Source organism: Monodelphis domestica, chromosome 5, assembly GCF_027887165.1.
Source record: "Monodelphis domestica isolate mMonDom1 chromosome 5, mMonDom1.pri, whole genome shotgun sequence".
In the NCBI taxonomy this organism is placed as follows: domain Eukaryota; kingdom Metazoa; phylum Chordata; class Mammalia; order Didelphimorphia; family Didelphidae; genus Monodelphis; species Monodelphis domestica.
In genome coordinates, this window is record NC_077231.1 from 312096530 (window position 1) to 312121285 (window position 24756).

The 24756-nt window shown below is 45.6% G+C and overlaps 1 protein-coding gene across 12 annotated transcripts in view; it reads left to right on the forward strand.

The window, feature by feature from the left end:
• The window catches only part of OSBPL3 (oxysterol binding protein like 3), a 157541-nt gene that overhangs the window by 102622 nt on the left and 30163 nt on the right, over positions 1–24756 (forward strand). For 8 of the 12 annotated variants that reach the window (XM_056800471.1, XM_056800465.1, XM_056800469.1 and 5 more), the window contains 5 exons: positions 4862–4992; positions 9211–9318; positions 15294–15428; positions 16771–16864; positions 20980–21242. In XM_056800471.1, the coding sequence (XP_056656449.1) occupies positions 4862–4992; positions 9211–9318; positions 15294–15428; positions 16771–16864; positions 20980–21242 (731 nt within the window). The remainder of the gene's footprint in view (positions 1–4861; positions 4993–9210; positions 9319–15293; positions 15429–16770; positions 16865–20979; positions 21243–24756) is intronic. The other 4 variants (XM_056800473.1, XM_056800476.1, XM_056800475.1 and 1 more) reach the window with 1 other exon arrangement.

Below are 24756 nucleotides of genomic sequence, written 5' to 3' on the forward strand. Positions count from 1 at the left end.
GATTTATTATCTATGATCTTTTGTGAAAGCTAAAAACTAAGCATGGGAAACTAGGTGGTATAGCGGAAAGAACACCTGGCCTGGAATTAGGAAGATCTGAGTTCAAATCTAGCCTTCAACCCTTGCTAGCTCTGTGACTCTGGGTAAGCCACTTCATCCATTTACCTCAGTTTCCTCATCTCTAAAATGAGCTGGAGAAGGAAATGGCAAACCACCAAGAAAACCCCAAATGAAATCACAAAGTCAGACACTGAATAACAATAACAACAAACCCAACCAAAACCAAAGATCCAAACCGTTCTTATTTAGTACATTACAGACATTTTATAAAGATCTGCTTAATTGGACAGAGCTTAAAATCTTCCCCAAACAAGGAGTTTGATGGTGATGAACTTAAAAGGCTTGTTTCTGGCATTTGGAGCTGGTTCTACAAAGCCACGTGTGTAGCGAGCCTTGGTTTTCCCCCTTTGGGGTGATAATTGCTGCTAAGGCAGAGATGGTGATAGTCTAGCTCTCTTGCCAGGGACATGAGGATGTCACTTGGACCTTTTGAGCTTTCTTTTGTCTTCTCCTTTTTGAAAAAAACCTGCTAAGAACAAATAAACAGCTATGAAATCAGTTTGTGAATAAGTCATAAGAACCTGCCCATGAGAGAAAGGATGCTCTTGAAGAGTCTGGAAGCTGCTGTTTCCTATTACTTTGGACATAAACACAGACATAAAGAGAAGCTCTACAGCCTCTCTCACCTTCCAGGTGCTAAATTACTGCCCCAGGATCAAGAAGACCCAAGATAAAAATCTGACCTCAGATGCTTCCCAGAAGTCCTACCACCTCTCTCTGCCTTGGTTGCCTAATCTATAAAATGGAGATTAAAAAGTAGCCATCTACCTCCTAGAGGTATTGTGAAAACAGCATGAAATAACGTTTGTAAAGAGCTTTGCCAGTTTTAAAGTGCTTTTTGAATCCTAGTTATCATCATCAACATCTTTATTATTACTAGTCTTATTAGTACTCTGGCCCCCACCGCCCTGGTTCAGACCATCATCATCTGTATGATTATTGTCATTTACGTTGGAGCTTTTTGGAGGCGGCTTATTAAAAATTCAGAACTTTAGATGGGCATTTCCATAGACAAAATAGAACAGAAAGAGGATTTGATATGAAACCACAAATCTCTTACATATACTTTGATTTCTCTTTTAAATAGTGTGGGTGTGGTCTGCCCACTTGGGCAGTGTAGCCTGACAGAATGGTGTTCAGCATGTCATTTGTCTTTCTCTCTTTTGAACCCCAACCTACATCACACCATCAGTTCTAGAATTTTTCCTATAGTTGGGGGCTGGCCAAGGCCACGATGCTACTCTTTAACCTTTCTCTTAGGGTCCAGGGCTAAGCCCAGTGTGGAAGTTGCTACTGGGTCCTGAGCCCCCATTAGTGTACTTTCCATTCATACAAAATCAGTGACACCAGTGACTCTTAGCCATAAAACATTTTTTTTTACATAATAAGGAAAAAGCAATAATAATGATATCACTATTCAGTAGAAGGCAAGGTCAGGAATAACCATTATTAAGATGAAGGCAGAAGCTTTCTATAATAAAAAACATTATAACCCACCCATAGACCCAAGTTTCATTCTCCTAACAGTATCCATGCATATAACATATAGTATCCTTGGAGGAGAAAGGGCACGTATGCATTTTATTTTTAAGCCCTCACCTTCCATCTTAGAATCAATACTTGGTTCTAAGACAGAAGAGCAGGAAGGGCTAGGCAATGGGGGTTAAGTGACTTGTCTAAGGACACATAGCTAGGAAGTGTCTGAAGTCAAATTTGAATTGAGGACATCCCATCTCTAGGCCAGGCTTTCCATCCATTGAGCCATCCAGCTGCCCCCCCCAGGGTACATATTTATAAACACCTATCTGGGAGGCACATGAATAGGGAAAACTGCACACCAGAAGCAACTCATAACTTTGGATTGCAGGCCTTGATGTCCTTGAGCCCTTCAAGAATAATCAGCACTACACAAAGCTGCTTCTCTACTCAATGCTCCCTTTGTACCTCACTGGTCTGCTAGGTAAAGCAAGTCCTCTTCTACTTTCTAGCCAAGAGGTCAGAGACAGTCTCTAGTTCACAGACACACTTAATAAGGCACTAAGAAAATGTTACTCTCTTTTAGCAATATATATGTGCGTATGTGTATGTAAGTATATTTCTATGTGTGCATATTCAGATGTATCTCTTTTTATTAATATATCTATTTTATATAGTGATTTGTGTCTCTATATTTATCCATCTATCCCTCTGTTTCTCTAGACACACATACGCAAAGCATTTATTTAATGATAAGTAATTCTCTTCAACCAGAAAGCTTCTCAAACTGACTCTGGGCAGTCCAGACACGCCCAGCCAGCTTTCCATTCAACAGGATTCTACTTTCCCTCCTGTCATCTTCTAGCAAAGCCCAGACAAGTCTTTTCCCTAATAAGCCCAGTTTATAGCAAAACAAACACAAGCCTGTCTTTCCCCCTTTCTTTCTCCCACTCTGAAACTATGGAAGGTAGTAAATAGACAACCAGGAACTGCCCGCGTTTTCCCTTTCTCATGATAGAGATGGCACTACAGAACAATAAATATTACAGCAGCAGAATCCAGCTGTCCTCCAAGCAGCCCAGTAGTTGAAGAACTCTGCCTTTCTGCCAGCCAGTCAGCAAACCCTAACCCTAACCCTCTCTTCCTAATAGGCTCGCATCAAAGCAGCGGAAGAATCAGCTCTCTCAGAGGGAAAGAGCTTCTTTGTGCCGCCTTCCTTGGCTTCTTGACTCCTGTGTTCAGCTTACCCTCCTGCCACTTCTTCCATCTCTTCTTCTAGCTTCTTTCTCTCTTCCTTTTCTACTAAAGATCAAATCACAACTTCCTTGTAATCAATGACTGTTTCTATCAGATATGAACTCGATTTTCTATTAATAGTAATCTCACAGTCTCCAAACAGTTACTTGATTTACAGTCTCAGCAGGAAACATTACATTTCAAACGGACAACAATTCCTTGCAGCTACCTCCATCATTTTTCTGACTTCAAGCAGGTCCTTTTGGTATGTGTCAGGCTCCCAAAGGGCAGTGCTCTGTCTGCTCCTCCGTACAGTCCGCGGCTCTCCTCAACGTTTTCTGCAAGAGGCTACCTTTTCTTTGTGCCTGACTTTCCAAAAATCCCCCCTTACACAGTTTTCTTTTTGCCACTTTTAGCAAACAGATTCTCTCATGTAAAGAGAGTAAGTAGTACCTTGTAGAAGTGTAGAATGAAGTAAACACGTAACCTTTCAAATGTTCCTGCATAGCCATCTTTCCTTCTGTTCATCGCTTTTATTCTTTTAAAAATTATTTTAATTGCTATTTATTTGCTTTTAGCATTTCTTTTTGAGGATTTCTAGTTCTAAATTCTCTTCTTCCCCTGCCCTTCCATCCACCGAGAAGGGAAGCAATATGATACCCATAATTCATGTGAAGTCATGCAAACATTTCCATATTAGCCATGTGGTGAGAACAACTGCCACCCAGAAAAACAAACAAACAAAAACAAGAAAAAGAAAAAAGGAAGTGAAAAAAGTTTGATTTGATCTGCATTCAGAGTTCATCAGTTCTCTTTGGAGTTTGATAGCATCTTTCAACCTGAGTGCTTTGGAGTTGTCGGGAATCACTGTAGTGAACAGAGTAGCCAAGTCTTTCACAGGTGATCAGTGAACAGTAGTGCTGTTACTGTGTATAATGTTCTCCTGATCCTTACTCGCTTCACTTTGTATCAGTTCCTGTAAATCTTCCCAGGTTTTTCTGAGACCATCTTGCTTATCATTTCCCATTGCAAAATAATGTTCCACCACAATCATCTGCCCCCATTTGTTTACCCATTCCATAATTGATGGCATCCCCTCAATTTCCAGTTGTTTTCCTGCATATTGCTTTTATTTTTATTTACTTATTTATTTATTTGTTTGTTTTTGAGCCCTGACCTTCCATCTTAGAATCAATACTGCGTATTGGTTCTAAGGCAGAAAAGTGATAAGGGCGAGGCAATCGGGGTCGAGTGACTTGCCCAAGGTCACACAGCTGGAAAGTGCCATATTTGAACCCAGGACCTCCTATCTCTAAGTATGGTTCTCAATCCACAGAGCCACCCAGCTGCCCCCTTCTTTTGTTTTTAAATGCTTCATTGATCTCATTTTCTTCTTCTTTTTGGATGGGAGAGCTACCCTGCCCCCCCAACTAAGCAGGGGAAACCTTGCGACAAATAATTTACATTGAAACTTTAAGAGTTTAGTCACATTCGCTACTTAGCATGAGACCTCAAATACCCAGGGCTGTGTCTGCGTGTCTGTTTTCAAATAAATTGGATTCTGTGGCAGTGACCTAAATGTTCAGAGGCCCAGACGTTGGCTTTCTTTTGCACCTGAGACAGGCACCAAATGGGTTGTTTGGGCACAGGGTCCACGGCACAGCCTGGTTCAAGAGAAGCTTTCATGGCTGTCGTATGACCAGGGCTCACCCTTGACATCTTTTAAGAGTGGATTCGTGCCTGTGTGGGGGGGATCAGCACCATCAGAACACTTTTTCCTGCCCAAATGTAACCTTTTTTCTTCTCTCAATCTTTACTCCTGAGTAAACATTTGATACTGTTACCCATTAGATTGGGAGCTCCTTGGGGGTGCGGACTGTCTTTTGCTTCTTTTTGCTTCCCCAGCACTTAGCCCAGTGCCTGGCACCTAGTAGGTGCTAGTCAGTGTTTATTAATCAACTGCTGTGCTATTTTGTAACTTACATTCTCACCACGGTTTATGCCTCTTTCTTTCTCTTAAATCTTCCAGTTTACTTCACCTTAAAGTCGGCTTTCAATACCCTGTCAAACGAGAGGGAGAAGCTGAGGCAGATCTCAGACCACGATTATTCCTCATCCCCATCTGCACAGATTGTGGGTCTCAAGCATGCCTTATCATCCGTAAGTTACACGGGGGTCACAGAGGGAAGATACAGAGACATCCTGCTTGTTTGTCCTGACCACTAAAGGTGCCATAGTGAATAGAGTGCTGGGTCTGGGGTAAGGAAGATCTGAGTTCAAATTTGACCTCTGTCTGCCTCAATTTCTTCAACTATAAAATGGAGAGAATGTCAGACAAAATCAGATAATATCTTTCCAGGGTTGTTGAAAGGATCAGAGATAATATTTGTAAAGTATTTAGCACAGTGTCTAGCACATAGTAGGTGCTCCCCAAATGATTTGTTCCCTTCCTTCCTTCTTGCTCATGTCTTCTCCTGTTGTCTGGATCCTGGGTTTCCCAGAGAGTTCCTGATTGAATAAACCAACCAAATGGCCATTGTTCTCATTCCACTAACAAACTCAACCGTGTTCTATCAAATACTTATTATATATGTAGCATTTAATCTGTTGGGTCCCTCTGGCAAAATGAAGACTGTAAAGTTTCAGCATGTGGGTTTGAGTCCTTGCTCTGTCTTAAACTGGGCCCACATTAAACTCTGTAAGTGTTTGTGAATGTCAGAGCAAGAGCTGATCTGATATCCAATGGCAGAGGGAACTTCCCCGTCCAGAATCCTTTATACCAATGAAATCATAGACCAGCCCCTCCCTCCCACCCTCTGCCAAAAAGCAGTGGTCATTCCCTCCCTTGTAGCTAGTATTTCAAGGTTTGCAAAACACTTCGCTTGTCTATATTGACTCCTTTCGATCCTCTCCATAGCCCTGGGAGGGAGTTGATACTCTTATCCCCATTTTATAGGGATCCAATAACCCGGCTGAGTTGGGAAAAGGAATATTCTCTTCAGGAAACAGCTGAGCAGGCCAGGTTCCCTGGAAGGGGGTGCGTGTGAAAGAAGCCTCCAAGGCTTGGGAACCAGATTGCTAAGCGTCTTACGTGCCAGATGGAGGGAATGTTGGGATCTGAGAACCTTCTTAAAGGCCAGGCTGGGGTTAGCACAGGCACAGATTTAAACAACTGGTCTTTGGACAGCCCTTGTGGAATGGCTACTTGTGTGTGAGAGAGGTAGAGCGATTTTCATCCAGCTTCATGCCCAGATGAAAACCAGGAGATGGTTCTTTGTCTCTCACATTCCTATCCCTGAGAAGATCACCCACCGATTACTCAAATGGAAACACAATTCACCCTCTGGCCCAATGAAGAGTTGGTGAACTAAGTCAGGACAGAAGAGCCTTTCTTTCCCCTGTAGGTTTTGCTCTTAGAATTGACTAGGGGGCAGGGCTGGAGCGTCCTCCTGTTTTTGTCAGGGGGCATGGAAGTGAGGAATGGAAAAGGAGGCTGGGCAATAGGAGCCTCACCGCTGTCAGAGGAGGATGTAGCTAGACTTTTTCAGTGAGCTTTGTCCCTTTCTCATCCTTCCAAGAGCTGGAGTAGAGCCAACAAAGCTAAGATATTTGGCAGGCAGTGCCAGGATTCTGGCAGCCACACATGCTGGCAGAGAGAAAACTGAATGGCCTGGAGAACATTAGAACATTTCAGCCATGGTTAGAGAATTTGGTCTTCCTTCCTCCCTCCCTCCTCTTTCTCTCTCTCTCTCTCTCTCTCTCTTCCCCCTCCTTCCTCCCTCCCTCCCTTCCTTTCTTTGTTTCTTGTTGTCTATCTGCCTCTGTTCCTCTCTCTCTCTCTCTCTCTCTCTCTCTCTCTCTCTCTCTCTCTCTCTCTCTCTCTCTCTCTCTCTCTCTCTCCCCCCTTCCTCCCTCCCTCCCTCCCTTCCTTTCTTTGTTTCTTGTTGTCTATCTCTGCCTCTATTCCTCTCTCTCTCTCCCTCTCCCCCCTTCCTCCCTCCCTCCCTTCCTTTCTTTGTTTCTTGTTGTCTATCTCTGCCTCTATTCCTCTCTCTGTCTGTCTGTCTATCTGTCTCTCCCTTCCTCCCTCCCTCCCTTCCTTTCTTTGTCTCTTGTTGTCTATCTCTGCCTCTATTCCTCTCTCTCTCTCCCTCTCCCTCCCTCGCTCCCTCCCTCTCTCCCTTCCTTTCTTTGTCTCTTGTTGTCTATCTCTGCCTCTATTCCTCTCTCTCCCTCTCCCTCTCTCTCCCTCCTTCCCTCCCTCCCTTTCTTTCTTCTAGGCATGTTTTAAAGTAACCTGCACATATAGTCAAACTTTACCTTTGCTCAATAACCAGGCAGTTGACTTTCAAAGGACCCAATGACTCCTTTCCTCCCATGAGCCCCAACCCTATTCATTTCTTCACTGACCTTGCTGCTTCACTTTCCCTGGGAAAAAGCCTCCTTTGAACAAGAGAGAGAGAGAGAAAGTAAGCATTCAGTATGCACCAACAGTTGACTGTGGCCCTCCTAACCCCAGTCTTTTGGAAATAAGTGATCTTCTGATGGGTAGGAATGTCACAAAGAAGACACCAGTTCCCTTTGCCTCTGAGAGAAGCCTTGAATGGAAAACCAGAGAGGGGGGATGAGAACTTCCTTAAAGGCAAAGAAAAGCTATCCCAACATCCCCTGGTGCCTTTCTAAGAGGAAGAGCCACATAATCCTTTGTAGCCAGGTAAGTATACACACATTGAGCTCAAAGAGTGAATGAATCCCAGCTACTTGGGGAATCTGGAGAAGGAAATTTTTTCTAAGCCTCCTACAACATCCCATTGTCCATTGAACCCCCAGCATCCACTCTAGCTTTCACTGGGTTAGGCAGGTATTACTGCTGGTAGCTAGGGCTGGGCTCAGTGGGTGGGGAAGGCGTGTTTTCTTTGTCAGTCACAAGAAAGAGGGTTTGAAAGGGATCAGCCTTGAATAGCATTGAAGGCAAGAAAAGGAGAAGAGACAAGAAGGCCTTCAAGCCAGTCTGGCCACATCTTGGGCACAGCCTTTAATAGTCAGAGATATTTTTAATTCCTATTTTCCACCATCATAAAAATCTGCCGTTACTTCTTGTCGTGATGCAAAAATTCAAACTTCTAGCTGGTAAGAATGGGACAGATGTGGCCTTGTAGAGTTGTCTCTTTCACTTTTTCAGCATCTACACCCTACTTTTTTTAAAAATAAAACCTTCCCTTCCCTCAATACTATGTACTGATTCTAAGGCAGAAGAGCAGTAAGGGCTAGGCTATGGGGATAAGTGACTTGCCCAAGGTCATATAGTTAGGAAGTGTCTATGGTCAGATTAGAACCCAGGACCTCCTGTCTCTGGACCTGGCTCTCAATCCACTGAGCCACCCAGCTGCTCCCCCACCCCTCTCCTTTTTAAAAAAGGGATTGGGTTTTGTTTCTGATCAACTTTCTCCACTAACGCCTACCTGCCTTGATGTCTCCTAATGGTGTGGAGGTGACCCCACATTTTCCCAAGTTATACCAAGGTTGAAAATAAAGTCAGGCAAACTCTACCAAACCAGAAAGGCATTGGGTGTGGATCTGGTAAATAGATAGATTGCTTTTCTTTCAGCCTAGGAATAGACTCATTTCTAAGGGGATAACAGGATCATGGATTTAGAACTGGACGGCATCTTATCTTAGAAATCATCCATCAGTCAATCATTAAACATTGATTATTGCCAGGCACTGAGGATAGAGGCAAAAGATAGACCCTGCCTTTAAGGAGTTCATAATCTAATGAGCTAGTCTACAGGGTCTTAACCTGCAGCCCCTGAACTTGGTTGAAAAGTATTTTTATTGGTAACTGATTTCCTATACGATGGGTTTCCTTTACAATCCCATATATTTTATTTAACACATCTAAAAGCACACTCTCCAGAAGGGGGCTACGGGCATCCCCAGATGACCAAAGGCATTCATGACCTTCCCAGGTAGTTTAAGAGCCCCTGATCTAGCCCAACCCTTCTCATTGCAAACGATTGCCACGGGCCAGTGAGATCAAGTCGACTTCATGAGTAGCAGGCTCGTTGATCTGGTGGCTCATTGTTCAAGAGTCCCGTTAAGACCTGACGGAAGGCGGAAGGAAAGAGTATCGTTATTTTGAGTGGAACTCGGCAAGACTGCTGAGAGGACCCCAGAGCCAATCTCTTCTTGGGATCAGAGCATTACGTGTGAGCAGCTCTTCTCAGCTGGCACGTGAAGGTGTGGAATCCAGTAGAAATGGATGGACCAACCCTCTCCCAAATCTCTCCTGCGCATCTCATCCAGCTCATCGATTCCTGCCCTTTGTGACACATCTTCTATTAATGTGGCCCCAATATCTTTTTTAACATGTTCCAGGCCCTAGCACAAAATACTGACCTTAAAGAGCGCTTACGTAGAATCCATGCCGAGTCACTGTTCCTCGATTCTGCTGCCGGTGCCAAGTCCAGTGATGGTCTGGCAGAGGTGGGTACGCTGAGATCTTCCATGACTGCAGTCCCCTTACTGCATGACTCCGTTTCCCCAACTGTGCATCTCCAGCCTGATTTCTCCCATTGCAAATGGTGCTCCTCAACTTAGCCTGGTCCTTCCTTGGTGCCGTGCCTGTGACTTCATGGCAAGAAGAATTGAAGGCTATGGGGGGGTGGGGGAGCAGGTTTTCTTAAGAGAGCAGGCTAACTCTGTTTTAAAAGTACTAGGTAGCCAGCCCTTCCTCTTTTATTTATCTTGCTTTCATTTCCCCTAAATACCACCACCTTCTACCAAGTATCATTTAGAGAGAGAGAGAGAGAGAGAGAGAGGAAGGAGAGAGTGAAAGACAGAAAGGAGAGAGTGACGGGGGGAGAGAGAGACAGAGACAGAGACAGAGACAGAAAGAGAGACAGAGAGAGAGAGAGAGAGAGAGAGAGAGAGAGAGAGAGAGAGAGAGAGAGAGAGAGAGAGAGAGAGAGAGAGAGAGAGAGAGAGAGAGAGAGAGGGAAAGGGAGAGGGAGAGGGAGAGGGAAGGAGGGAGAGAGAGAGAGACAGAGAGAGAAAGGGAGAGACAGAGAGAGACAGAGGTGAAGAAGGGAAAAGTGGACAAGAGAACCTTCTGAGGTTCTCATCAATAGACTCAAATTGCCTCCTTGAAGCCCTAATTCCCGTTCCTTGCTGTTCCTTCTACAACCACCCCTCCCCTTCCTTTATTCTCTTCTCCCTCCCTCAAGAAATGTTGTGGTAAATAATGAGAGCACAGGTTCCTGCCATCTTCTATAAGGGGAAGTTGGTGATGTTAACAGCTGAAATCTCTCAGTCAATGGGACAGCAGAAAGAGCGGCTGTCACGCAACTGCTGCTCATCAAATGTTCTGCTGGTTTCTCTAAAATGAGGAGAGTCTCCCGATGGGCGCTTTCCCTAAAATTAGCTGTGGAAGGGGGCATATAAGGCAAAGGAGTTTATTTTTAGCCATTTGTTGTTTATCCGTGATGTGAGCAGATTGGCTGCGTGGCAGTGGCAGCATGGCAGCATGCCTATCAAAGCCAGCGCACTGTTTGCAATCGAATGGAGCTGGTCTCCCAAGTGGCTGGCAGTGCCGACCCTGCATGCCTCAGGAGGATGTTTCCACCTTGTTTCTTTCTCTGGGCATGTGCACAAGAACCACTCTGGAAACTGATGCTGCACTTACTGGCTCAGAAGAAGATTCGGGCTGGGCTTTCCCTGTTTCCCCCATGATTTCTGGAATTTGTTGTCTTTCCTGCTTTCTCCGAGGCATGTGATTTAACCTTCCTAGGCGGGCCAGGCTTTTCCAAGGGTAGCTTCATCCCCTGATTGTTAGGACACGTCGCTGTGTAAGGCTTCAAGGCCAAGTGACCACATGAATGGCCTGTGGCGCCTTTCCTCTTTCCCTGGGACTGGGCACGGCAATTTCCAAAGGAACACATCATGACAACAACTCCCTCGTTGCCAAAGTTGAACCCTCTAGGGTTTCGGTTTGTTTGTGAAGGTCCACGGTGGATTTCCTTAGCCTGTTTTAGGTAGTGCCACAGTGACCTGAGGCCAGAGAGATCTGAGTTCTAATCCAGCCTCTCAGTTGCTTTCTAGCTGTGTGAACCCAGGCAAGTGACTTCTGTTCACCTCAGTCTATAAAATGGGAATAATAATAGTAGCTACCTCCTAAGGTGGCTGAGAGGATCAACAATAATTATAAAGCATTTGGCACGGTGCCTGGAACATAGTTAAGTGCTATATAAATGTTAGCTATCATCATCATTAATGTTATTAAATTTCTAGGAAATCATTCCTAAACTGGTTGCTCTCAAACTTGAATCCATTGGATTCCATTGATGCCTTAAGACCTGGATTCTGGTTTGGGTCACAGCTCTAAAACACAAGGTAGGACCTCCCTAAAGGAGAGAGAGAGGGAGAAGGGCCAAGACTGAAGAGTGGTGAGCACTAGGCAATGAGGGTTAAGTGACTTGCTCAGGGTCACACAGATAGGAAGTATCTAAGGGCAGATTTGAACTCAGGACCTCCTGTTTCTAGGCTTGGCTCTCCATCCACTGAGCCACCTAGCTGCCCCTGGCCAGCATGAATTCTTAAGCAATGTGGGACAAATAATGCCATTATCAACCATCAGAGAAACTGGTTAAAGAGATCTTAGTCAAGATTGCCATTTGTTAGTTAAATATTACCTAAGAGATAGAGCTGGAATGTGGAAGTGAAAGAAATCATGATAGCCTGAGAAGGTACATGGGAAAAGCTGTTCCAGAACAGCGCAAGGAGCCCTGGACTTGAGGGCGCCAGAAAGCCTAGGTTTGAGCCTCAGCTCCATTTATCAGCCTTGTGACCTTGGACAATCACCTAATTCAATTCAGTTCAACAAACATTTCTCAAGCAGCCCAGCTGAGGGCTTGAGATATTTAGATATGACGCACGTCCGCTGATATAGTGTAGTACAGTTGAGGCAGGAGGGAGTCCTTCAAACTTGGGGCGGGAGGACGGAGGGTCAGGGAAAGCCTCAGAGGGGGACGTGAGCCCTGAGATGAGCCCTGAAGCAAACTCTGGGTATGCAAAAGCCCCAAAGTGCCCAGTGTGCTGTGTTGGGAGTAGAGCCAGTGTGGGTTTATGAAGGGGAGAAGCCGACATCAAGCTGGGAAGAGGCAGGAGCGCTGATTTCCTCTTCTGTAAAATGGGTAGGATAATACTGACCTGAGGTTGCCTTGAGGATCCGGTGAAATCCTCTGTAGATGGCACCTTGTCATAGTAAATGGAAACCCAAGTTATTCCCTGGAAATTCCAAATGCTCATTTTAGTTCCTGTTGCCCCCTCCCATTTCATCACTTTATTAGAGTACTAGCCAGGGGCATGATCACTCTCCACTGGCTAACCCTGGAGTTAATCATTCATCCAGAACGTCAAAGACATTTTTGCTTTATCATTGCCTGGGCTTTGTAGCCACTGGGGATTTGAATCTGGAGCCCAAGACGCTCCTGTCCTGGCTGTTTTTGATGACATCTGCCCTCTAGTAATGCCCACCTAAAAGAGTTCATAGGTGAGAGGATCCAATATTAAGAACTGTACGAGCCCTTCCAGGCCACAGTCCAATGCCCTTGCTGGACAAATGAGGAAACCGAGGCTCCTTGCCCAACATCCCCCAGCTCTGCGGCTGGGATTCCAACTCGGGACTCTGACACCAAACCCGACATTTTTTCTACTGTAGCACATTGCCTCCAAAGGCCAAGATTGGCATTTGTCCCGGTTAATTTTTAGCTTTTTCATTTTGGCCCAGTGCCCTACCCTGCCAGAGTCTTTTTGGAATCAACCCAGTTGTGCTGTTTTTTGGTTTATTCACCTAGTGCCTGGCTACGCTGCACAAACTTCTCCTGGTTTCTTGCCCCAGGTGCTAATTTAGCTGTTATTTCAGTGGACTTCTCCAGCAAGAAAAATGTCATTGTTTTGCCCCCAGGAAGCTCTGCAGTTACCCCCTGGAATCTGAGGGTAGAATTTGGCCCTGGTATGAAATTTGTCTTCAGAAGTGCCTTCTGCATTCCCTGACTCTGGGAGCATGCTCCCTTGCATGACCCTTGCATGCTCCAGATCACCAGTGCTCCCAGGGCCCCACTTCGATATGCCTTACCTCCCCAGTCTCCAGCCTTGCCCTCCCGGAGAGCACTTGATGTTCTAACCTTTCCCATTCTCCTTTCCTTGCTTGTTTCTATTTACCTTTCTTCTACCCTCCTCCTCTTCCTTTTCCTTCTCTCTTCTTTTTCCCTTCTTTTCTCTTTTCTTTTTCTTTTTTCCTCCTTCCTCTTTTAGTCCTTTCTCCCCTCCTTTCTTTTTTCTCCCTTCTTCCTTTATCCTTTCTTCTTTCTTCCCTTTTGGCATAAGAATTGTGAGGTACCCTCTTGGAAATGATTATGGTGTCCTGAGTTGGATGAGTAGATCTCATTTCTAGCTTCCCTTCACCAGGGTAGATTGTGACCCTTCTGTGCCCCAGGAAAATCGTTCAGAGCTGATGAGAAATGCACCCACCTTTAGTCAACCTGCTGCTGACTCATTCTTAGACTCATTGGATTCTAGGTGTAGATCTGTAAGGGACCACCGAGGCCATCTTCACTTCACATATAAGGAAACAGAGGCCCAAAAAGCTTATGTGACTTACCCACAGTCACACATGTAGTATGTGTCAGAGGTCAGGCTTGAACTCACATCCTCTGACGACCACTCTCTACCCCATGGAAGAAGGATAGGCTGGTTGTCAGAATAGAGATTCAGAGCGATTCACTAAACCCATTTCCCACACCTTCTTAGCTTGATGGAACCTTCCAAAGTTGGTGCTTTATTGGAACAGCCTTTGAGAACTCAAGTCACCCAAGTTACAAGGATTTCAGTGGAGAATTCTTTTGGTTTTTGACCATAATTTTAAAATGAATGCTCATGCTCGGCGCCTTTGTTTTATGGGCCTGCCCTTTCTTCAGACAGGTTTTGTGCTCCTGGCCTGTGTAATGAGGCCAGAACACTCACCCTTTTATAAGAGGAGCCATCTTCCTTTTCCTGGCTCGCCAACATCTTCTAAGAGCCAGCCTCAGATGTGTTATTAGATCTAGGAGTGCCAGGGAGGGAACTCATTTAGCCATCGTGATTGAATTGTGAAGCCATTTAATGGAAAAGTATGCTGTTGGAGAGGCCCAGGCAGGCCATTTGCTCCATCTCCCTCTACGTAATTGAACTACATTGGCCTGAGGCTTTTCCCGATGGTCACTCCAGAGAACACAATGAGGATTGTGCAGGTCTTGTTGTGAGCATAAGCTCTGAATGGCATAGCAGCCTTGCCAGAGATTTGGAGACCATCCTGGAGGGCCGAGAAGAGGCATGCTTTCCAGCCTTATTGCCCTGACCTCTTGCATTTTCAGAGACAGATAAAAGAAATTTGAGGTGAGAAAGGAGCCAGGTAGTAGTGGGGGGTTTCCTCTTCCTGCCCTGTGTTAGCTTGTGTCCTCCCAAGTGAGAGGTGTATTACTGTTCACCAGGAGAAGGAGATGAACATCAATATGAATCCACCACACAAGTCTACTCAGGTCTTTGGTGCAGGTAGAATTTAGACGGTGGAAGATGAGATTGAGGAGGAGGGCCCAGCCTGTGGCACTGTATTCCCAAGGGGCAGGAGAACATGGGCAAGGGAGGATGGTGAATATTTGGTAATATCTCTATTATCCTATTAAAATGAATCTCTTTACTTCTAATGTACAAAGCTGTGGTAATTGCTTCAATGTATTTCTTTAATGTTAACTAGGAGTCTAGGAAGGGGTGTAGGCAGCTAGGTGGCTCAGTGGAGAGAACGCTGGGCCAAGAGTCAGGAAGACCTGAGTAAAAATCTAGCCTCGGACATTCAGTCCCATTGGGTGACCTTGGACAAGTCACTTAACTTCAGCTTGGCCTAGGCTACCAGAGAAGGAAATGGCCAACCACTAGTATCTTTGCCAAGAAAACCCCAAATGGGGTCATGAAGAGTCAGTATGATTTAGACAAATGAACAACAACAACGGGAAATTTTACTGAAACCTAGTAGTATGAGGACCACAAAAGATCGGGAAGCCTTTGGATAGAGGGGAGAGGTAGGAGGAAATAGAGAAGATGGGAAGTCCATTTCAGAGAAAGGTGATTTTTTCCCCCAAATGAAAAAAATAAATGTACGTGGCTCCTTGGGCAGACTATCCCCTTGACTTAAAATGTAAGCGTTGATGTGTTTCTGTAATGGCCTGGCCGTATCCTAGAGAACTTTGTTTTCCATTTTGTTCCATGAATGTTGGGTCTTCCTGGTCTTTGGATCTCTCTCCTGCTTTGAAATCCCAGTGTGATCACAGGTGCCCCTGCCATGGTTTTTAAGACTCTACTTTGGCTCACACCTTAGGAGTTTCTGGATACTTTTCCTGAGTGTCTTATTTTGTTTTGTTTTAAAATAGGAGATCTCTGGAGAAGAAGGCAGAGCCCTCGTCCATCAGCTCTCCAATGAAAGTCGGCTCTCCATCACAGACTCCCTTTCTGAGTTTTTTGACGCCCAAGAAGTCTTACTATCTCCGAGCTCCTCAGAAAATGAGGTTTGAGCTTTATTTACATTTTATTTTTCCTTAGGTTGCTTTAGTGATTGGGCCAGAATGATAACCACAATTGCTGCTGCTGCTGCTGCTGCTACTACTACTACTACTATTACTACTACTACTACTACTACTACTACTACTACTACTACTACTACTACTACTACTACTACTACTCCTACTACTTCTACTGCTACTACTACTACTGTTACTACTACTACCAGCTAGCTTTTATATAGTGCTATACAATTTACAAAATGCTTTACATATGTGCTAATTAATTGTATCCTATGTTCTCTGTGATGACAAGACCTGATAGTACGTGGCCAGAGTGCCCAGGTTGGAGTGGGATGGGAGTAGAGATATGTGTGGCTTTTTTTATTCTACCATCAATTAAGCAACTCTTTGCCCCATATCACTTCATACAAGTTGACTGTCCTCTTCCCCATGCCCTAAAAACTCCCAGACTCCCAAGTGGAACAAAATACCAACCTTCTATCCCCAAATCCAGTTCTTTCCAGGAGAGGCATGAAGACAAAGGGGAATGTGCCAGCTCTCTCTCAAGGCTCTACTAAATTGAGATCGCTGGCAGATTGGCCATGACAAAGTGGACTTTGAGCCCCTCTTGTTCCGCTCACAATTTCTATTGAATGGATTCATCTTAGTCAAATTCCACAGCAGTGAAGGACTTGGCTGTCCTCTAGCCTTTGTCCCAATGGACTTTGACCTGTGTTTCCTTAAGATGAATACAGTGCCATTAGCAGATGGCTGACTGTGCCACCAAGTGCTCTCCTGCTTCATTGGGCAGGCAAGAATCCTCCTAGTTCGTGAGGTCCTGTAGAATGGGGGATGCTGCTCCTACAACGGGGCTTCTTAAATAGTGAGAGCATTCTCCTCGCAAGCTCGCCAAAGGGATTGATTTCCCGAGATCCTATTTTCATGGCTAATAAAGCTGGAAACTTCAACTCTGTCTGGCTGTTTTCTCCTAACTAATTCAGAAAGAATCAAGGCTTATGATCGTCTCCCAAGTGGGGCTTTATCATCACAATGGTGATTCCATGGGTTTATTTGATGTTTTTTTCTGATAATGAGCCTGAGCACTTAAGAATGAATATTACTTGATTCCAGTAAAGGGCTAATAGACTTGGAATGACTTTTTCACAAGTTTGGAGGAGATGGCCAGGAAAATAGGATGATTATAATGTATCAAAAATATTTATGCGTCCTAACTCCAGGAGCAGTTAGCCATTTGGGGAAATGGTCCGAGTTGCTATTTGTTCACAGCTCATTACCGTGTGGTCCTAGAATTCTTAGCTTAATGAAGCCCGCTTGTCTCTCCCCACAGGTCTCTGATGATGACTCATACGTCAGCGATGTAAGTGATAATGCCTCTGTGGATAACCTCAGCAATGATTTGGATAGTGAGAGACAGACTTTGGGTACGGACAAAACACCTTTTCTTGTCTGAAGGGGAAGGCTTTTCTCTTCATGGAGAAGCAGCATTTATTAAGCACCGGCTGTGTACAGGGATCTGTGAAGCCTCCCTTGGAATGGAAAGTCCTTGAGGATAAGGACTACTCTTTGTTTGTCTTTGTATCCCCATCCTCTAAGCCACGATTTTGTCTATAGTTGGTGCTTAATAAATGCTCACCGGATTAGTCATAGAGAAGAATTACTGCAAGTGAGGAGTTTAAGACCTGGTTCTGAAATAGTCCCTGCATGGAGATGTAATGGTCCAAAGACAAGCATTTATATGGCATGGGAGCCTTAGAGCATAGTGGACTGGTGGGTGCACCAATCAATATGTTAACATCTTATTAAGCTGCTCATGTTCAGGGTTATCTTTCTTCCTTTACTGTTTACCAGAGGTGTCAAACTCATGACCTGCAAACTCCCCAGTGGCCTGTATCAGATTGAAGTGGAATTGGGAGATGTTTATCCAGATAAATAAAAATATGTTGCAATATAGACGATGTTAATTTGTGGTTTTCTAAATCAAAAGGCGGCCTGCAGGGATCCATTTCTATTTGGGTTTGACACCCCTGTTGTATATGTTCAATGCCACAGGCTTGAAGCCCCTAAGCTAATACAGCATCATGGAATATCATGCCTTCTGCATCCTTTTGGTTTTCTATGGCCACAGCCATGGAATGAGATAGTCACTGAGGACGGAAAATGAGGATGACAAAGACCAGTCACAATGGAGAGGCAGATGTTGGGTGTGAGCTGGCTGCCAAATGGGAGAAACCAAGGAAAGATGTCTCCAAAGAGATGTTTGCTCCAAAAGAAGGGTCAACCATATGGCAAGAGCCAAGAATAACCGATGTCCACCCCAGGCTCCAGGCTCCATTGGTACCTTCTAGATACCAAGGGAAATCGAGGATGGGCCAACATGTTGGATGGAATCCATGGGGGAAATTTATAGAAGGACATAGATGAGAGTCACCCAGACTGGGCAGACAGGACTGGGTTGTGGCCTGCGTACCTAGCAGGAGGAGCTCCATTCATGAGACCATCACAGGTCAGAGGATCCAAGAGCTCAACCTAAAAGGGACCTGATAGCCAAATAGCCATCGAGTCCAACCCCCTCATTTTACAAAATAAGGAAACTGAGGCCCAAAGAAAGTTAGATGACTTGGTTAGGGTCACACAGCTAGAAATGTCTAAGGTGAGATTGGATCCCAGATCTCCCTGACTCTGATTCTGATGCCCTCTCCTCCACCCCAGGCAACCTCCCCACTCTGTTGGAATATTAGAGTATTTAAGTGTCCTTTGTATGGCTTGTAACATGGTGGGCATCCAGGGCTATGTCAGAAGGGCACCTACATCATCCTCAGATGGGATGGGAGAGAGAATCACAGTTTAGAAAGTGTCAGGCTATGCCCCATGAGATGTCCCGAGAACACCTCCAGCGACCAATTGAAGTTATCTTGTTAAAAAGGATGCCAAGAGTTTGATCCTTTTCTTACAATATTTGAGGTGACATTGCTTGATTCTTGGAATGGCTAATAGGCTTTGAATGATTTGGGGAGCAAACCGAACTCCCAGTGATCAGAACTCATTGAAAACAATTCATTGCTGGTGACTTAGGGAGGATTTAGCTCTAGAGAAGCCATTCCATGGGTTTAGGATTCCAGCCAGCTGGTGCCAGGGAGAACCAACCGCAGGGGCTTGCAGGCAGGCCTAGGCTGGGGGTGCTAGTCAGTGGATGGCTATAATCTTGGGGAGCAGGCAGGAAGAGAATGGCGTCACTTGGAAGTCTCCATCGATGAAGTGGTATAGTGCTCTCTGAACCCTGAACCTCACAGGATGAGACCCTCTGCCCTTTGCACATTGCCATCTATTCTTTCTTCTTTCTCTCTCTGCCGGGTCTTCATGATTAGCTTATGAGATTCTTAAAGGCAGCGCTAACAGCTTATGCCTCTATCCCCACCCCCACCCCCTGCATCTAGGTTGGGAGCCCTCCATACAGTAGGCACATAATAAATGCTGTTAAATACTAAACAATCTACCACCTCATCAAAAACAGTATTGAAAAAACAACAGGTCATTTGGAGCACCAGCCTTAAATTCAGGAAACCTGAATTCAGAAAAGGTGGAAGAAGCTGGGAGAAGGAAGGAAGAAGACCTACGTATTTCCTCTAGCCCCAGGATGGAAAAGGCCAAGAACCTCTTGGCTGGAAGGAAGGAGCCAGAACATTCAGACTGGCAACTCCAGAAGCAGGGGGTCTGCCCTGGGACCCTGAGCCCACAGCTGTGTTTGGACTGCAGCAGCCAGGCAGCCTGGGCGTGAGGAGGTGGTGCCAGGGTGGGCTGTCTGCTAACAGGATTTTCCCTGAATCTTGGTGGGGTACCACGGACAGTGATTGCCTGACAATCCCAAAGGGATTAAGCACTGACCTGCCGGCGGAGATGGAGTTTAGCACCCAGAGCATCTTAGGAAAGAAACCAACATGCTATGGGCAAGCTGTAGACTCTGAGGACAAGCACTGATGAGCAAAGGAAGAGGAGAGAAGCTCTGGATCCTGAACTTCTAGAGTCTTCTCTACAGACCAGACCTGGACCAGGAGACTGGAAAGTTCATGGTGTCATGGTAAGAAGGCTGTACCTGGACTAAGGGAGACATGACATGGGTTCAAATACCAAATCTCAGCTCTGTGACTTGGGGAAAATCCCTTGACTACCCTTAGCCTCAGTTTCCTCATCTGTAAAATGAGATAACTCAATAACTCTTAAGTTATTGTGAGGCTAAAATGTATCTAACATATCTTCAAATGCTATGAAACTCACCATTGTTATTATTCTTATGAACATTCTATCACCTGAATATCGATGGTCCTTATACATTATCAATATTGAAAAATGAAGCATTTTCTGGTAATTCACTGAATTACCTAGTTGTTCAGTATGGAATAATAACAATTGGCATTTTGCTAACATTTTAAGGTTTGTAGAGCACCTCCTAGGGCAACTAGGTATGCAATGGATAGAACACCAGACCTAAAGTCGGAAAGCCTTGAGTTCAAATCCAGTGTCAAACCCTTCTAAGCTGTCTGACTCTAGGCAAGCACTTAACTCAACCTCAGTTTCTATAAAATGAGTTAATATCTACACACTCCCAACCCTACAGGGTACTTTTCATTCAGTCACCAAGCATTAATTAATTGATTACTAGGTGCCAGTCACTGTGCTAAATCTTGGGGATACAAAGACAAAATCATCGAGATCACATTCTAATGAGGGAGGCAACATGTCAAAAAAAAACCAAACATACAAAAGCTCCAGGGAAGGCAATGACTGTGGAGATGGGAGGAGAGGAGGGACCGAAAATCCTCCTGCAGAGAGGAGGATTGGATTGGATTCTTGAAGGAATCCAGAAGGCAGGGGTGGGGTGTGTGGGGTGGAGGGAGAAATTCTAGGCCTGGGGGACAGCCAGGAATGAGATGTGGTGTCCAAAAATGGAATGTCCCATGAGAGGAACAGCAAAAAAGGGGGGGGGGTTCTTTCTAAACCATAAAATGTTTTAGAAATGAGAACTTAGTATTGTTAGGCAACTACGGTTGTACCAAGATGGTACCTGGGTCTGGGTGAGGTGACAAAAGGAAGCAGTGCATACGAGGAATTCTGAGAAACACAGGAAGATTTGTATGAACTGATGCAGAGATGAGCAAATAGGAGAACGTGCTACTTATTAATAGCATCAATATAATGCAAAGACCTGTAAGGGAAGGCCAGCACTGGGAGGTTGGAGTGACCAGTCTTGGAGAAGGGTTAGGAATGCCTCTCCCTGTGTGTCCAGGAGAGGTGGTGGACGATGGTATAAGATGTCAGACACGCTGTCAGACATTGTTGGGGCAGATGCTTCTCTTGATCATTTTTATTTCTCACAAGGGAACACTCGCTGGGCACACGGTTGGGTACCACAGTATATTCAGATATGGCTGATATGAAAACATCAACAAGTTCATTTTTTTTCCAGTTCATTTTAACAAAAGAAAGCATGAAAGCAGGCGATTGGTGAGCCGAAAGTGAGTCCATGTCCATTCCCTTCCAGGCCCCATTCTCGAAAGTGACCCAGGAGGCCAGACCCGAGGCCAGACCCAACGCCGGACCTCCTTGCCGGCACCCTGCCCCAACACCAGCAACATCAGCCTCTGGAATATTCTGAGAAACAACATTGGGAAGGATCTGTCCAAGGTGGCCATGCCTGTGGAGCTGAATGAGCCTCTGAATGCCCTACAGCGCCTCTGCGAGGAGCTGGAATACAGCGAGCTGTTGGACCAGGCATCCAGGACCCCGGACCCACTGGAAAGGATGGTGAGGGGGGAATGGGCTACTGTAGACCTGGGGTAACATCTGCAAGGGAGCGAGCTCGGTGGAGGCGGGTGTCAATCGGGCTTCTTAACCTGAGGTCTGTGAACTGTAAAAGAAGAGCTACTTTAATAACTGTTTCCATAGAAAGTATTTCCTTTGTAATCCTACATATTTTATCCTGACCATAAGGGGTTCAGAGCCTTCAGCAAAGTCAGCCATTACACAAAAATAGGGTAAGGATCCTTGGTCTGAGTGGACAGGGACGAGTCCCACCATCTTCTGTTCATTGGGTTGGCAGCTTGCCGAGGCTCATCTCAGAGGAGAAAGCCCATCCCCAAGGTGCTGTCAACCAATCCTGGGTTCACTTTCCCCCTTAGCAGGGACAGCATCCTCTGGGTCCCAAGAGGAATGGTTCTCTACTGTAAACGTCACCATAATCGGTGGCGTTTTCTATAAAGTCTCAGAGCTCAGCAGTAGGATGGGCTGCTCTGTGAGGTCGTGAGTGCACCAGCACTTTAGGTTGATCAGCAGGTGCTGGATGGAGACAAGGATATTGCAGAATGGATTTTTATTCATTTAAGGGCTTAGGCTAGGGGGGCCTCAGGGCCCTGCTGGGCTTTGAGATCTTGTGGGAAACCCTGCACTACTCTCACAGTTCCTCATAGCTCCATTTCTCTACTCCTGAGTAAACATCTAGAATCTGACTCCAGAAACTGCTTCTTCTGCCCCTTTCAAGGCAAATTTCCCTTAAAAACGTTTTTCTTACTTTTGGCAATTGTACTCAATGTAGTCCCCCTTTCCACGTACCTATAGGAAGCCTTTAAAATAGGCCAGCAGCAAGAAGGCCCAGAAGGGAGGAAGATTCTCTCCTTCATCTCTACCCCCCTTTCTGAGGAAGAGGGGATGGCGTGAGGTCATCTGACTCTTCCTCGTGCCTCTGGGCACACCCTGGCCCTCCCACCAGCCCATCTGTCCCCTGCTCTCCCTTCAAGCAGCCTGGCAGAACTTGCCTTTTCTCTCCTTCACTGCTACCAGGCAAACAGTAAGGCTAGTGGAGCTCCTGGTGTCTTAGTCACTAAGGCCGCTGGACCAGGCGCCTTCCCGGCTCTGCAGGCCCACAGCTGTTGGTAACTTCTCAGCATCTCTCCTACAGCTGTGGACACTTCAGCCCTCCACCCTGTACTAACCCCAAACCTGATTCTGGGTAGAAACTCTCTGAGAAGCTATGGGGTATCACGGATGGAGTGTTGGGCTTCGGCCCGGGAAGAACTGAGTCTGGACTTCCTTCCCAGTAAAATGAGGCTCTTCCTGACTCCAGTAATTCCTCTGAAGCTTGACCCTGATGCTCAGATGAAAAGAAGGGATGGAAAGTGTTCTGCAAACCTCAAAGTCCCACAGCTGGTATGATCTGGGATTATTACCAGAAAGTCATCTCATCCCACACCCCCAGAAAACCTCTTTAGGGACATTCCTGGAGAAGAGAGAAAGGAACTTTGGGGAGGCCAGGACTGTCTAGAAGAGCGGAAAGGATCAGTCTCCCAGCAAATGCAGGGAATGTTCTCCTCCAGAAGGTGGGGCCTCCCTAGGACCTGATGGCCGTTGGGAAGGGTACCTATCTTCAGGACGCCACACTAGGAAGTCAAACAGGAAGACCCCCTAGCCCAGTCTAGGTGGATCACATCACAATAGGAATCCCAGGATCTCGGGGACCTTCTCCAACCCCTCATTTTAGAGGGGCGGAAATCAAGACCAGCGAGGTTCTCTTCTGGGCCCCCTTTTGGTGCCTCTCTCACTGTTACAGGGATGCCATTCCATGAGGGGCTCTTCTTGTCTCCTGTACCCAATCACACACATACTTTATAAATAGGGTTGAACTATGTATTCCTTTCTTTAACCTGGCTATATTTGGGGGGGGGGATCGCCCAAAGCCTAGTTGGTCCAGGGTTAATGACCTATCACCAAATATATTGCCATCAGCCAAGGAAGGCTGAAGCATACCTGGTGATTTCTATGAGCTGGCTCTTTTCTTTTAGAGCAACCTGAAGGCTGGCAAGGGAATGAAGGTGGATGCCAACCCACGGGGCACTTGGTAACTTCCGGGAGCCTGGGCAAGGTTCTGGAGTCCTTTGAACACTAGCCAGAAAGTTTAAAGTCATTGAACAAGTTTTTCCCAAAAGACAGGATGACTTCTATGGATGGACTTGCAAAGGAAGGGATTGTTTATTGCCCGGGCATGAAGGAACAATGAGTTTAACAATCTCACCCCAGAGGAATAGATGGCTGAATGTAGAAGGGGTTTGCTTTGGACTCAAAGTGCCCAGGTTCAAATCCAGGCTCTGCCACTCATTCCTTCTATGCCCTTGGTTGGGCATGTTACTCATCTCTCTGGACATCTGTTCCCTCATCTGTAAAATGAGGCAGTTGGTGTGGATGACCCCAAAGGGCCCGTCCAGCCCTAGAACTGTGACCTTGAGAACTGGTACAGTCCATCAGAAGCTGAGGCCCTTTGTGTGTGATGAGGGCCTTCTCAGATGTTCTCTTGCTGATGTATAATCTGGAGGGTGGAGGATTTTCTTTGAAAACTCACTACCAGCCCTACATTGAAGATACAAGAAGCTTGTTATGTTTCTTTTTCTTTGAGGAAATCTTGCCTATTCCATGCTGGGAGAGATCACCCCTCTAGAGAGCAGCAAGGAGGCAATCTGGTGACCTCAAACCACTTTGCTCAGTTTCCGCTCCAGATGCTTTTTATTTTTCCTGTTTTACCCAGAAAAGTAAAACCTTTTGAAGTCACAGTGCACCCCCCAGTGGCCTGTTTCAGACTTTTCAGCCTATGTTGAGAAGGTCAGATGGCCCAAAGGGCGGAGTGTTCTGTGGGTGATGATGAATGTTACAGGCCCAGGTTATCAGAAAGAGTCTCTGGGATCTGAAAATGCCCAGCTGATAATGATTCCCTGGAAGCTGCCATTTCGAAAGCAGTTTTCCTTCCCTTGCTTTTTTGCTCCTTTGTTTCAATTCTAGGGAATACAAGAATCCAAATTCTTCATTAACATATACAATATAATTCAACTGAGCAAACATTTATTAAGCACCTAGTGTTTGCCAGGCTCTGTGCTGTTTGCCCTGGACACAAATACAACAAACAAAAAAGTAATCTCTGCCCTCGGGAAGTTTCTGTTCAGTGTGGGAGACAGTGTACCACATATAAATACATGCAAACTATACTCCAGGGAAAAGAGCAGTAAATTTGGGGGAGCAAGAAAGGCCTCTGGAGGCAGCTGAAAGGGATCCAGAGATTCTTGGAGATGGAATTGGGGAAGGAGAGTGGTGATGACATGGGGCACAGACACTACACAGGATGCAATGAGGTGTCTAGGGAAGTTGCACAGAGACCTATTGGACTTGAATGTCAAGTGTGTGTGAGGGAGGATGGGCAACTCAGTTGGGAATGATGGATGGGAGGCCACCATACTGTGAATTGGTTCTACTGCAGAAGAACAGTAAAGGGTAGGCAATA